Genomic DNA, 15,485 nt, shown 5'->3' on the forward strand with positions numbered 1-15,485 from the left:
TTGAGAGGAGATATATTTGACAGACTTTGTATTTCTAGGTGCAAAGATTACTGCAGACGCAGACTGCAGCCAGGAAATCAGGAGACGCTTACTTCTTGGGAGGAGAGCAATGTCCAATCTTGATAAAATAATGACGAGTACAGACATCACACTGGGAACGAAGATCTGCATAGTTAAAGCAATGATATTCCCCATAGTCACCTACGGATGTGAGAGCTAGACCATAGGGAAGGCTGAGCGAAGGAAGATCGATGCTTTTGAACTGTGGTGTTGGAGGAAAGTTCTGAGAGTGCCTTGGACTGCGAGAAGATCCAACCAGACCATATTTCAGGAAATAAAGCCCAACTGCTTATTGGAGGGAAGGATAGTAGAGGCCAAGATGAAGTACTTTGGCCACATCATGAGAAGAAAGAAAAGCTTAGAGAAGACAATGATGTTGGGGGAAAAGGAAGGAAAAAGGAAGGGGGGCTGACCAAGGGCAAGATGCATGGATGGTGTCCTTGAAGTGACTGGCTTGACCTTGAAGGAGCTGGGGGTGGTGACAGCCGACAGGGAGCTCTGGCGTGGGCTGGTCCATGAGGTCACGAAGAATTGGAAATGACTGAACAACAACAACATATTTGCCAATATATGGCTTTAATTGCAACAGAAAGGTCATTCAGCAGACTTGCAAATTATTTGAAAACAAGGGAAATAGGCACAACTAGTCAAGAACAATGTAGTCTTCTAGCAATTTTGTGCATCGAAAATGATTTAGCTAAGCAAGTTGATTTTATTTGAAGTTATTGCAAAATTTGCATCAACACAAGCTAGAAAATATACTTTGAGATACTATTTGGTATTATTGTAAATTATTATGCAAATCCATATATTTTTAATAATAAAATACCTTTTGTATCATAATTTAAAATGATTTACTAGGTTCTTGTGGGTTTTTTTCGGGCTATAGGGCCATGTTCTAGAGGCATTTCTCCTGACGTTTCGCCTGCATCTATGGCAAGCATCCTCAGAGGTAGTGAGGTCCTCACTACCTCTGAGGATGCTTGCCATAGATGCAGGAGAAACGTCAGGAGAAATGCCTCTAGAACATAGCCCTATAGCCCGAAAAAATCCACAAGAACCTAGTGATTCCAGCCATGAAAACCTTCGACAATACATTAAAATGATTTATTTCATCCTAAACCTGGTGGAGTATCACATTGCCCTTAACCTTAGTAGAAGGTGGGGAGGGGGCTGCTAAAAATCCTGGCCTGGGAAACACTTGAGTATGTTGGGGCCTTGGCACTTAGGAGGAACAAAGACAGTCACACCAAGAGAAACAGAAGATGGGTGAAGAATCTATTGTTCTTTTTTGCAGCTGGGTTACAGCAAAATCCAAGCAGTTGTCCAATTGTGTTTCAACAAAACCTCCTTCAATGGATCTGGGATAACCTTCAGAGATGAATGCTATAATGAAGATAATTAATTGAATAAGTTGCTTATATATCACAGCACGGTAAATGTCACTTTACAAGTAAAGGAACAATAAAACAGTTGCCTGACCTCATCTTGTAAGCAAGGCATGACACAAAAATGGGATGGCAACGTGCGCCCAAAGCCAGGGCAGTGGCAGTTGGGGTGGAGGGCTGACCTTTTGTACACGTCATCTGTATTACTTCCACAACAAGCATGCATTCTTTATCTGATGAAATATTAGTTCTGGGGACAGAGAGAACCTAACAAATTCTGTGACATCCGCATCAACAGATTATAAAAGATCTAGCTTATCTGTTATATCCTCATCCCAGTGTGTAGACGGCTGCAACCATGAGAGTGCTAGCTGTTGTTGCCCTGCTCAGCCTTGTCCCTGTGGCAAGTGAAGCCGCAGAAGTTAATCCATGTGTCGTAGCAAAGGAAATCAAATTATGGAGGATGGACAGATACATTTTTTTCACCCTTGCTGACTGTGAGTTTTGCCTCTTGAATGCACAGCTTCAAATACATACTTTATGTTGATTTATGCCTTGTAGGATTGTTCATTTGCTACCTTTTTGTTGCTCTTTCTTTCTTTCTTTCTTTCTTTCTTTCTTTCTTTCTTTCTTTCTTTCTAAAGCACACAGATCATTGAGATTTTCTGAGATCATCAAAAGAAAATGTTTGAAGGGAAACAAGAGAAATAGAGGATTTTCCTACAAACTTAGTATTCGGAAGTCTCCACTGTTTATGTATATGTTTCTAGTTTAAATAATTCACATTGAATTAAAACTGAAAGCAGTCTACAGTAACATTTTTGGCATTCTTAAAATGAGATCATGGGTCATATGCTGGCTAAATTCACATTTTAAGTGCTGTTTTTATGCTTTTGCTGGAGCCCCCAGTGGCGCAGTGGGTTAAACCCCTGTGCTGGCAGGACTGAAGACCGACAGGTCGCAGGTTTGAATCCGGGGAGAGGCGGATGAGCTCCCTCTATCAGCTCCAGCTCCTCATGCGGGGACATGAGAGAAGCCTCCCACAAGGATGAAAACATCAAATCATCCAGGCGTCCCCTGGGCAACGTCCTTGCAGATGGCCAATTCTCTCACACCAGGAGCGACTTGCAGTCACTCCTGACACGACAAAAAAAAAAACAAAACCTTTGCTCCAAGGCCCCAGCAACAGTATCAAGAAGGATCAGGTTTTCTGAATGGAGAATGTAGATAATAATAATAATAATAATAATAATAATAATAGTAGTTTTGGAGCACAATACTCCTGACCTCATGATTGGGGGGTGGGTGGGAAATCAAGTATGGATCATCGCTGTTGCAATCCCAGGCGACAGCAGGATTGATGAGAATCTACTGGAAAAGTTTACATGATATGACGATTTAAAGATAGAAATCTAAACTCTGGCACAAGCCAGTCGAGGTGGTCCCAGTGGTGATCGACATACGGGGTACAGTGCCTAAAGATCTTGGCCTGCATTTAAAAACAGTCGGCGCTGACAAAATTACCTTCTGTCAGATGCAAAAGGACACCCTACTCGGATCTGCACGCATTAGTCACTGATACATCACACAGTTCTAGACACTTGGGAAGTGTCTGACATGTGATCCAATACAACAGCCAGCATAATAGTGATCTTGTTTGCTGTGTACTAATCTTGTTGTGTATCAAATAATAATAATAATAATAATAATAATAATAATAATAATAATATATTTGTATCCCGTCCTATCACCCCATGGGGACTCAGGGCGGTTTCGAACAGGCCTATATAAAACAAAAACATAAAAATTTAAACAAAGAACAATGCTAAACATTATACGCTAAATTAAAATAAGCATATAAAATAAGCTCCGTAAATAATAAGGAGCCCCCAGTGGCATAGTGGGTTAAGCCCTTGTACTGGCAGGACTGAAGACCAACAGGTCACAGGTTCAAATCCTGGAAGAGCACAGGTGAGCTCCCTCTGACAGCTCCAGCTCCCCATGCGAGGACATGAGAGAAGCCTCCCACAAGGATGGTAAAACATCAAAACATCTGGGCATCCTCTGGGCAACGTCCTTGCAGACGGCCAATTCTCTCACACCAGAAGTGACTTGTAGTTTCTCAATTTGCTCCTGACACACACATTAAAAAGCTTGATTTTGCTATTTTATACAAGGAATACTATTGTACTAGTCCATTGTGAATAATGGGACGGGAGCACCCATGTATTCTTATATCTATGGGAAGTCCTGGAACCATTGGATACCACTGTATATGTTTTTGTATATTGGCATCACACCCAAGAGGGTTGTGGCAGATGAATGAGTGGTATTTCAGCCATTAAGGAGTGATCCTGTCATAACTGAAACCGAAGAGGTGGTGGTTTTTTTCCAGATTGCAATCTTCTTTGTGGTTAAGAACCAAATCCTACGTGCCTTGCAATGGGAACAGCTGTGGCGCAGCTGGCTGGGAGTCAGCTGCATTAAGATCACTACTGACCGAAAGGTCATGAGTTTGAAACAGCCCAGGTTGGAGTGAGCTCCTGACCAAAATTGTGTAGCTTGTTGTCGACCTTTGCAACCCGAAAGTCAGTTTTATCTGTCAAGGAGGAAAATTAGGTACCGCCATTTTGTGGGGAGGCTAAATTAACTGATTTATGAGGCCATAAAAAATCTCCAGGAAGTATGCAAGTATGCAAAGAATGAGGAAGCAATGGCTCCCCTGGTGGCCAGAAGCTGGAAAGTTAATAGCCTCTGAGTGTCTGTCTATATATGTTGTGTGTCTATGGCATTGAATATTTGCCATGTATATGTACATTGTAATCTGCCCTGAGTCTCCTGTGGGGTGAGAAGGGCGGAATATAATTCTGCAAATAAATAAATAAATAAATAAATAATAAATACTTTGTGAGGATAGCCGCAGCAATAATATGAGGAAGAACCCTTCTCCAAAGAGTTCACAGCCGGTTTTCTGTTCTTGCAGAAGACCTTTGCTACAGCTCCACAGATCTACTGTCCTTTCTTCCCAAAAATTATATTCTGATGTATAACTGTGCACATTTTATTTTTGAATATATATTGCATGTTTTCTCCCACCTACAGATTTCTTATTATTTGATCTCTTTTCCTTGCCAGGGATGTGCACAGTGCATCATGTAAGCGGTTTCAAAATTCAACCTCCACCGTCAGGAACAGCTGAAAAAACCTATGGGATATTTGGCTTTAGCAATAAATACTGGTGCTCTGACGGCACTGAGCCCTCAAGTAATTACTGCAACATTTCCTGTCAAAGTGAGTAGTGGGCCTGTTTTGCTTTGTCACACCCAGAAATCATGATGAATGGATTAAAGCCGAGAGAAGGAGGGAAAGAAAGTGAGGATGACTTCTCAAACGTTAAAGATCTCTTTAATATTTCCAGCTATGAAGAGTTCCTAAAAACGAGGACATGGCATAGGATCTAAAGAAACAGTCAAAGGTGCTAGGCAGTCACATGTGCTAGTGGTCTTACTGTTAAATCCTTCAAAGGTTAACTGATTGGTATTGGGGAAAGTTCTCAGTTTGGATATATTTTCTGATTCAATTTTTAATCCGGTTTTCTCTCATCTTGGAGCCAAGGCAGCTCAAAAGTTAAATAGTAAAAGTGAAGGTTTCCCCTTTACATTGAGTCTAGTTGTGTCCGACGCTGGGGGTGGTGCTCATCTCCATTTCTAAGCCGAAGAGCTGGCATTGTCCATAGACTCCTCCAAGGTCATGTGGCCAGAATGACAGCAAGAGCAGTACCTATTTATCTACTCACATTTCCAAATTTTGAACTGCTAGGTTGGCAGAAACTGGGGCTAACAGCGGAAGCTCACTCTGTTCCCCAGATTCAAGCCACCGATCTTTCAGTCAGCAAGTTCAGCAGCTCAGCAGTTTAACCTGCTGCTCCACTGGGGGCTCAATTTTTTTTAAATAAATAGACATAAATAAAGGCACCCCTGATACTGTTTTCAAACAGGCTTTTCAAAACTTCCTAGTGCTTGAAAATGCTGCAATGGACCTTTGGAGGGGGAATTCCCCTCCCCTCTCCAAAGTTTCATGGCATCATTTTCAAGTGCCAGGAATCTCAGACAAGGCTTGTGCCTCCATAAAGGGGCTTTCCCTCTTTTTAAAGGGTTAAAAGGGGGGTATGGGAGGGAGGCATGGCATGGCTGTGATGGGTATGACCTTCCTGTAAAATCTCTACCCTTCCTGTAAAATCCCGTACCTCGGGAAGGCGGATCTGGCCAAGGTGGTCCATGCCTTAGTCATCTCTAGACTGGATTACTGAAATGCACTCTACGTGGGGCTGCCCTTGAAAACGGCCCGAAAATTTCAGATGATCCAACGGGCGGTGGCCAGGTTGCTAATTGGGACACCTTACAGGGAGCGGTCAACCCTCCTGTTCAAGGAGCTCCACTGGCTGCCATTCATTTACCAGACCCAATTCAAGGTGCAGGTTCTCACCTACAAAGCCCTGAACGGTTTGGGACCCACCTACCTGCATGACCGCATCTCTGTATACGAACCCACACGAGCCCTGCTCTCGATCCCACCAGCATCGCAGGCGCAGTTGGTGGGGACGAGAGAGAGGGCCTTTTCGGTGGTGGCCCCTCGACTCTGGAACTCACTCCCTAAAGACATCAGACAGGCCCCAACTTTGGCAGTCTTTAGGAGGAGTTTGAAGACGTGCTGGCTCCAGTGTGCCTTCCCGGAATAATGATCCCATTGCACTTTGTCCTCCAAAGCACTTTACACTTTTTAGATCTGCTCGTATGCCCTTCCACAAACGTCACTATCACCGTTCGTCCATGTCCCAGCATTATTTCCATAAGTTTACATTTGGCCTTCCCACTGTTTTTAATTGTGTGTTGCCTTATTGATAATGTTGTATATTTTATTGTCTATGTTTTATTTTAATTGCTTGTACTGTTGTATTCGGGCTCGGCCTCATGTAAGCTGCACCGAGTCCCTTGGGGAGATGGTAGCAGGGTACAAATAAAGTGTTATTATTATTATTATTATTATTATTATTATTATTATTACCCTTGCAGGTATTTTTAAAAACTGGAATGAACCTGGATAATCAGGCTTATTCCAGGTAAAACAGATTAGCCTGGAGTGTCACTGAGACACCCCAGGCTAATCCGTTTCCTATGCCACATAATAGGAAACGGATCTGAGGATGACTGAATGGGAAGATCTTTGGTGGAAGGAGAATAAGGAGAAAAGACAGCTGAACCCCTCTTGAAAGGCTGTCTCACAACCTGGAAGAAGCCATTATTAACACCCTTTGTCCCACCTTTAGCAGATGTACCCACAAAGTACTCAAAGAAAAGGCTTTCCTGCAGAGCTCTAAACTTATATAGGAGAATAGGGTGTTTCAGATGTCCCAGTCCAGGCATTGCATAGGATTATCTGGATCAAAACCAGAACTTTGAATTGCTCCTGGAAACAGACTAGCAGACAGAGAAGGTCTTATAACAAAAGTGTTTACTGCTATTGGAATCTTCAACGTGTTTTATAAATTGTTCTCACAGAGTTGGGTGACCTTTTGATTAGGCTAAGAAAGTTCTTACAGCGCTATATCAGTTCTCACGCTGTGGTTTTCATTCCGTTGTTTCTATGACTTCTTTTGAAATGATTTTACAGGTTGAGTATTCCAGAAGTATTTTGGATTCTTTCAGAATTTGGAATATTTGCGGATACATTTATTTATTTATTTAGAGCATTTATATCCTGTCCTCCTCACTTCCAAAGAGGGACTCAGGATGGCTTACAACAAGCAACCATTAGATGCTAACACAGTATGTTAAAAATCATAATTACAATTAACACAGGTAAAACAGTTATAAGGAAGGAGTGTTGCCCGAACACGAGTCGCTTCTTCAAGGCTAGCGGGGAGTAGTAGCACGGCTTCCTTTTCCGACGAGGGGAGAAGAAGACCTCACTACCTCTGAGGATGCTTGCCATAGATGCAGGCAAAACTTCAGGAGAAAATGCCTCTAGAATAACCCAATTTAAAAACAGTTTGCTGGTTCAGCATTATAGTCCAGATCCATCCATTGCGGTCCACTAAAAACATTATCTTCCCAGTTGATCCATCTATTGTTCAAATGCTTGATCCCACAGCCAGGATTTGAGGGGCTTTTTTTAAAGGTCAGGAGGGAGGGGGCAGATCTAATGTCATTGGGAAGGATGTTCCACACCCGATGAGCCACCACGGAGAAGGCTCTGTCTCTTGTCCCTACTTTCTACGACTGTGAAGGAAGTGGGACTGAGAGCAGGGCTTCCCCAGATGATCTTAACGCCCTTGGTGGTTCATAGAGGGAGATATATTCAGACAGGTAAACTGGGCCGGAACCATTTAAGGCAGTGGTTCTCAACCTTCCTAATGCCGCAACCCCTTGATACAGTTGCGCATGTTGCGGTGACCCCCAATCATAACATTATTTTTGTTGGTACTTCATAACTGTAATTTTGCTATTGTTATGAAATGTAATGTAAATATCTGATATGCAAGATGTATTTTCATTCACTGGACCAATTTGGCACACATACCCAATATACTGGTGGGGTTGGGGGTGTGTGATTTTGTTATTTGGGAGTTGTAGTTGCTGGGATTTATAGTTAACCTACAATCAAAGAGCATTCTGAACCCCGCCAATGATGGAATTGAACCAAACTTGTCACACAGAACTCCCATGACTAACAGAAATACTGGAAGGGTTTGGTGGGCACTGACCTTGAGTTTGGGAGCTGTAGTTCACCTACATTCAGAGAGCACTGTGGACTCAAACAATGATGAATCTGGGCCAAACTTGGCATGAATACTCAATATAACCAAAATGTGAACACTGGTGGAGTTTGGGAAAAATAGACCTTGACATTTGGGAGTTGTAGTTGCTGGGATTTATAGTTCACCTACAATCAAAGAGCATTCTGAACCCCACCAATGATTGAAACTTCCCACATAGAACCCCCATGACCAACAGACAATACTGTGTTGTTGTAAGTTTTTTCGGGCTATATGGCCATGTTCAAGAGGTGTTTTCTCCTGACGTTTCGCCTGGATCTATGGCAAGCATCCTCAGAGGTAGTGAGGATGAAAGCCTTCGACAAGACAATACTGTGTTTTCTGATGGTCCTTGGCGACCCCTCTGACACCCCCTCGCGACCCCCACAGGGGTCCTGACCCCCAGGTTGAGAAACACGGATTTAAGGCTTTATAGAGTAAAGCCAGCACTTTGAATTGTGCTCGGATGCAGATAGGCAGCCAGTGGAGCTGATGTAACAGGGGGGATGGTATGCTTCCTGTACCTCACTCTGGTGAGCAACCTGGCTGCCTATCATTGGACAATTTGGAGCATCCAAGCAGTCTTCAGAGGCAACCCCACGTAGAGTGCATTGCAGTAATACATAATAAGTTATCTTGGAGATGGGACTGAAGTCTAAACATAAAATCCATTTATGTTTCATATATATGTATATACAATATTTGTAATAATTTTGCGCATGAAGCAACACTTGTGTACATGAAACCGTCAGATATGAAAGGTGTCGCTATCATAGCCACCCATGTGGACAATTTTGAATTTTGGAGTGTTTGGGATTTCAGAATTCCACAAAGGGGGTCCTCAATCTCTACTTTATTGCTATAATTTAGTGTATTACTGCAGGAGTTTTACCAAAGAACAATTGATTAATTCCTTTTCGTTTTCTGTCTCATTCACTGTCATTATAGAATTCCTTGATGATAACATTGAGGATGACATTCTCTGTGCCAGGAAAGTTTTGAGCATGAATAAGATTGTGGAGACCTGGTAAGTAACCTTAAAAAATCTAACTGCAGTGGAGAAAAGGAGCCCTGAATGTATTAGCTTTACTGAATTCTATTTAGTGTTGAACTAGCCTTAATTTGGGTGTGTGTGTGGGGGGGGGGGGGGGGGAGAGAAATAAGGTATTTAGTACAGCTCTGGATGGTGTCTAACATATGTAGTCTAAATGTATTGAGAAAAGTTATACCGAAAGCCCTCGGTGGCACAGTGGGTTAAACCACTGAGTTGCTGAGCTTGTTGACTGAAAGGTCACAGGTTCAAATCTGGGGATTGGCATGAACTTCCGCTGTCAGCCCCAGCTTCTGCCAACCTAGCAGGTCTTCAGCTTAGAAATGGAGATGAGCATCAACTCCCAGAGTCGGACACGACTGGATTTAATGTCAGGGGAAACCTTTACCTTTAACCTATACTGAAAGCACTTGGAATGAGTTGTTGTTGCTGTTCTTGAAGTGGCTGAAGAGAGAAGAGAGTTTGTTTTAGAAATCTGTTCCAAAAGCCAGAGTCCGTAACAAGAAGAATTATCTACAGGCAAACTACATGCATAGTCAGTTCTACTTCACAGAGATAACCTTTGACCGTGTTAAAAGAATCCGCGAATCCCACCTCCTCCAAGATGAACTGAACCACCTAAACTGGGCTCTACGGGCCAATGGATACTCCACCTCAGACATCAGAAGAGCTGCAAGACCGAGAACAAGCCACGAGAGTCAAGACAAAGATCCACCCAGAGGAAAAGTGTTCTTGCCATACATCAAGGGAACCACTGACCGCATAGGGAAGCTGATGAGGAAACACAAGATACAAACTATCTACAGACCCACCAAGAAAATCCAACAAATGCTTTGTTCAGCAAAGGACAAGAGGGATCCTCTCACTTCTGCAGGAGTCTACCGTATACCATGCAGCTGTGGACAAGTCTACATAGGGACCACCAAATACAGCATTTCCCAGACACGCATCAAGGAACATGAAAGGCACTGAAGACCACTTCAACCAGAGAAGTCAGCCATAGCAGAGCACTTTATGAACCAACCTGGACACAGCATATTGTTTGAGAACACAGAGATGCTGGACCGCACTAACAACCACCATGTCAAACTACACAGAGAAGCCATTGAAATCCACAAGCATGTGGACAATTTAAACAGAAAGGAGGACACCATGAAAATGAATAAAATCTAACTACCAGTATTAAAAAACTCTAAAATTACAACAGCAAAACAACAGAGAGGAAACAATCAGGGACAGCTAATCACTTCTCAACAAAAGATTCCCCCAGGCACTAGCAAGCCACACCAAAAAACTGCCAGGCCATCAAATGCTAATCAAGGTGGTCAGTTGAAACATTCACACCTAGCTCCAGCAGATAAGGGTTCTTTGTCCCACCTTGGTCATTTCACAGATATATAAACCCATTTTCCTAGTTCCAGCAGACCTCACTACTTCTGAGGATGCTTGCCATAGATGCAGGTGAAACGTCAGGAGAAAATGCTTCTAGAACATGGGCATATAGCCAGAAAAAACCTACAACAACCCAGTGATTCCGGCCATGAAAGCCTTCGACAATACATAGAACTATTTTCCTTTTTAATAAACAGTATTAGAGTTATTTAATCTGCACCTGGTTGAAAGGAAAACCCATAAACATTAAGGACCTCATCACATTGATGAAGGGCAGTGGGGGAATTTGCTAGCATCCATGGCAAATGCGTGGGGCAGTGGGGCAACTCCTTCACCCACACATGGCATTGCTCACAGCAACACTTCCCCATCACACATGGAGGAGCATCACTGCGGGGCTCCCCCTCCCGCTCTCGCTGGCTCCATTGCTTCCTATTGAACTTGGGAAGCCTCCTGTATTCTTGGCGGAGTGTCATAGGGTGCTTGCGCCACAGTTGATTGACAGAGCCCTACCAGAAGTGAGTGTGCATACGTGATGGATGGTGTGGGATTTTGTAGCTAAACTGCTGCAAGCATCCCTTGATGCTTACAAAGACCTATGCGATGAAGTGGTAATTGATTTTTCTCTTTTCTGCATCCTCAGGCCACTGTGGGTTGAAAAGTGTCGTGGGAAAGATCTTTCCAGCTACCTCAAGGGCTGTGACCCCTGAGATTCCACTTCTGGCTGGCATTTTACCATCAGAACTGCTTGTATTCTGTCCTCTACTTCTCCTATTCATTCTGCTTTTGAATTTGGATTTATATGTGGATAATAATAAAACTTTATTTATATCTCACCCTATCTCCCTGTGCAGACTCAGGGCAGTTACCAACAAAGGCAAACATTCAATGCCCGTAACAAAGACAATAAACATAACATTTAAACAAAAATCACTGATAAATTAATTTACAGCTTACATTACATTAAATGTTTATTTTAGTACTCCACAGCTCTGCTGAATCAATTAAATATACCATAAATTGATTGGCTAAATCCAAACAGCTTATTGATGGCAGGCATAGCTACAAAATATATGGCAGAGGAGAGAGATATCCTCCTATAACAGCCCAACTGACTTGCAATTTAAATCCTGTTGAAAATATTGGGAGAAGTTTCCATCACTAATGAGTCCCATTACTTTATCACCACTCAAAATGTTTGTCTCATTCCATTCCTCAAAAATAAAAATGTTAATGAAACAGCAACGGCAATTCTTTTCTTGAGTTATATTGGGTGCGAATCCAGGGAGAGTGAGTTGAGCTCCCTCTGTCAGCACCAGCTCCCCATGTGGGGACATGAGGGACACCTCCCACAAGGATGGTAAAACACCAAAACATCCAGGTATCCCCTGAGCAATGTCCTTGCAGACGGCCAATTCTCTCACACCAGAAATGACTTCCATAGCATTGTCATCATTGTCATTGCCAGCCTGCTACCTAAAGGCCTGGTCCCACAACCATGTTTTCAACTTCTTCCTGAAGGAAAGGAGGGATGTAGTTGATTTAATTTTGCTGGGAAGTGAGTTCCATAGGCAGGGGGCCACCACCAAGAAGGCCCTGTCCCTCGTCCCCACCAAGCATGTTTGCAACAGAGGCAGGGTCAAGAGCAGGGCCTCCCTAGAAGATCTTAAACTCTGAGGTGGGATGTAGAGGGAGATACGTTCACACAAGTCTCTATGCATGGAATTGAGGAATAAGTCATTTGTCAATCAACTAAGAAATCATGGGGAAAACCCACATTTTAAAACAGCAAGATACCTCTGCCCTACATTTGAAGCATTGTGTGAAGGGCACCATTGGTGGCAGTTTCTTAAGTGCATAGAAACTTATTTAATTGTGTATGATGAAGCCATAAGTCATACTCAAGGGGCGCTCATCAGTAGTTCTCACTAAGCAAGTCTTTGGCATGTGTAGGTGCAATGTTGGTAAACAGATTGGTGCTTATGAGGAAGTCACAATCTTATTGGATGTTGGAGATTTGACAGGAAATGATGTGCTACTACATCCTCTCTTTTTGATCCGTGTTGCACTTTTGATGAGCTTCCTGATCAGATGAGCTTCCTGATCTCAACCTTCCTAATGCCGCGACCCCTTAATACAGTTCCTCATGTTGTGGTGCAACCCTAACCCTAACATTATGAATCGCCATGTAAATAATGATCTGCAGGATGTATTTTCATTCACTGGAGCAAATTTGGCATAAATACCCAGTATGCCCACATTTGAATACTGGTGGGGTTGGCGGGGGGATTGATTTTGCCATTTGGGAGTTGTAGTTGCTGGGATTTATAGTTAACCTTAAACAAAGAGCATTCTGAACCCCACCAGCAATGGAATTGAACCAAAGTTGGCACACAGAACTCTCATGACCAACAGAAAATACTGGAAAGGTTTGGTGGGCATTGTCCTTGAGTATGGGAGTTGAAGTTCGCCTATATCCAGAGAGCACTCTAGACTCCAACAATGATGGATCTGGACCAAACTTGGCACGGATACTCCATATGCCCAAATGTGAACACTCATGGGGTTTTGGGAAAATAAAACTTGAGATTTGGGAGTTGTACTTGCTGGGATTTATACTTGCTGGGATTTATACCTACAATCAAGGAGTGTTCTGAACCCCAACAATGATAGAATTGGGCCAAACTTCCCACACAGAGACCCCCATGACCAACAGAAAATACTGTGTTTTCTGATGGTCTTTGGCGACCCCTCTGACACCCCTTCACGACCCCTCCAGAGGTCCCGACCCCCAGGTTGAGAAACACTGGAATAGATGATAGAAAAAAAACTGCTTCTAAAACATTTTATTTTATATTCAAACAGATAAATGAAATCAATAATGGTAGAAAATCTTCCGTCATGTTTAATCAAGGGGGCTTCGCCTTCAACATATGTGTGCATTCATGTGAATATGGTTGCAATTGCCAAGTTTCATAACTTTTTGTTTCCGGTGGGGGGGGGGGGGGGAGGAAGAAAAGGTTAAGACATATTAAAAACACACCAATTTTTTTTAGTAACAGCAACATTACATTAGTTTCAACAGGATCTAAATGTGTATGAGAGAGAGAGGGGGGGAGAGTGCATGCGCAAAGGAATGAATCTGACATCTTCCACTATCTAATTAGTTCAGAGACTTCAGCTGTCTAATTAGTTCAGAGACCCGTAGATTTATGAAATATATTTTAGTATAAAATACATCTCATGAATCAGTTCTACACCTGGGAGATGCAGGTTTATATTGGAGAAGAGAGGAACAAGAAAGGGTCATGATGCATTCTGTACTGATGCTAAAATGCAGAACTGGTGTGGTGCAATGGTTAATCTGGAGAACAGGGCTCGAATCCCTAGTTATCCTCTCTCAGCCTCAGAGTGTTGTTGAACACAGACACCCTCCTCCCTCCAGGTCGAAGTTATTAAATTCTTTCTCTGGAGCCGAGGTGAGGACAAGCCGTGGCTGGCAAGAGCCCTTTTGTTTTCCAAACTCCCACCTTGCAAACAATCAGTATTCTGGAGGAGCCCAGGAGCAGCTATCAGCACTTGGGATACTTTTGCCACATTTCCTGCAACAATCCTTCCCTTTTATGGTGTCTAATCCCTAAATAAATATGGTTATCCTTAACTTTCGCTCTTTTGTATCTCTTTTTGCCTTTCTGAGTCCTTTCCTCTCACTTTTGCCTTGGTATTCATGGATCCTGTCCGTACGTGTCTCCCTCTCCCCACGGATACTGGGTCTCTAGAGTCTCCCAGTTCCCCTGGTATCTGCGGGTTCTTTATGTGTGTTTTTGTTTAATTTTTCTTATTTCATGTCTTGTTATAAAATTTTGGAAAGTGAAGCCATTCAGCATGACCTTTGTGACATTTTCATCAGCACCTCTTGACTCGAGAATCCCTTCCAGTAGTTTTGCCAGTCATCATCTACTTACAAAGGATTCAATCACCCATAATCTGTGACCCATATCACCTGCTGTGCAGACACAACAGGTTTTGGAGTTGGACTGACCACCTGTTCTTTGTCCAGCCCCATGGACATATGAAAACACATTTATCACTTGGCATTTTCTTCCCTGATGTTGGGATGACTTGCCCCTTTTTCCACATTGCCATTTCCCTTTTTCCCAGGAATGGATTCATAATCCTATAATCATGGACAATATGCTGTTTTGAAATACAGTGGACACTGGTGCAGAGTCGCCAGACCCATGCAATTGGGTCTCATAAAGACAGTCATCACAACAATAGAACTCATGGGACCCGAGGGCCCCACTTTGTTTGTCCCGGAGTTGGGACAACATAATTCAATAATAAAGCTATGCCTTCTTCGTCTGATGTTTTCAACCGGCCCCTCTTCAGTCATTGGAGAGCGGAAATCTGCATTGAGAGCAGGGAACATTCTCTGATTGGCCAGTGCGGGCCGCAGGCTCACCTCACCAGGGAATCCCCACCTAGCTGATTGTGACGTCAACAGGGCTCCACCAATCATGGCAAAGCTGACTCCAGCTGGGGCAGGAACTTATTGTATAAAAATGTCTGTTTTACATTATTATTGTATCTCAGCTCTCTCTGGTGGCTAACCACGGGCTGGCATCACTTCAGCTGACTTAATAAATTACCTCGGTGGCTTCTTCTTCAACCTTGTGAAATCTCTCCATGTGCACAAACCTACAGGGTGGCCTGTTGCCAGTACTGGCAACCATGAATCGTGTCTCAGTATTTGTGCTTCAGATTTCTCTATCTGTGG

General features: G+C 43.0%; 1 protein-coding gene across 1 annotated transcript; it reads left to right on the top strand.

Moving 5' to 3' along the window:
• The first annotated feature begins 1,768 nt into the window (after window positions 1-1,768).
• LOC137096207 (lysozyme C, milk isozyme-like) lies at window positions 1,769-11,415 on the top strand. The gene is made up of 4 exons (XM_067464841.1): window positions 1,769-1,945; window positions 4,584-4,739; window positions 9,211-9,289; window positions 11,349-11,415. The coding sequence occupies exons 1-4, from the start codon at window positions 1,807-1,809 to the stop codon at window positions 11,413-11,415; spliced, it is 441 nt and encodes a 146-aa protein (XP_067320942.1). The 5' UTR covers window positions 1,769-1,806.
• Window positions 11,416-15,485: the final 4,070 nt, after the last annotated feature.

The sequence above is a fragment of the Anolis sagrei genome, chromosome 2, assembly GCF_037176765.1.
Source record: "Anolis sagrei isolate rAnoSag1 chromosome 2, rAnoSag1.mat, whole genome shotgun sequence".
Taxonomy (NCBI): domain Eukaryota; kingdom Metazoa; phylum Chordata; class Lepidosauria; order Squamata; family Dactyloidae; genus Anolis; species Anolis sagrei.

Excerpts from the sequence above, each read along its gene's own strand:
- LOC137096207 (XM_067464841.1), top strand. The coding sequence starts at position 1,807 with ATGAGAGTGCTAGCTGTTGTTGCCCTGCTCAGCCTTGTCCCTGTGGCA. Across the intron at positions 1,946-4,583 it reads TTTTTTCACCCTTGCTGACT|GGATGTGCACAGTGCATCAT; the intron begins GTGAGTTTTGCC and ends TTTCCTTGCCAG. Across the intron at positions 4,740-9,210 it reads CTGCAACATTTCCTGTCAAA|AATTCCTTGATGATAACATT; the intron begins GTGAGTAGTGGG and ends CTGTCATTATAG.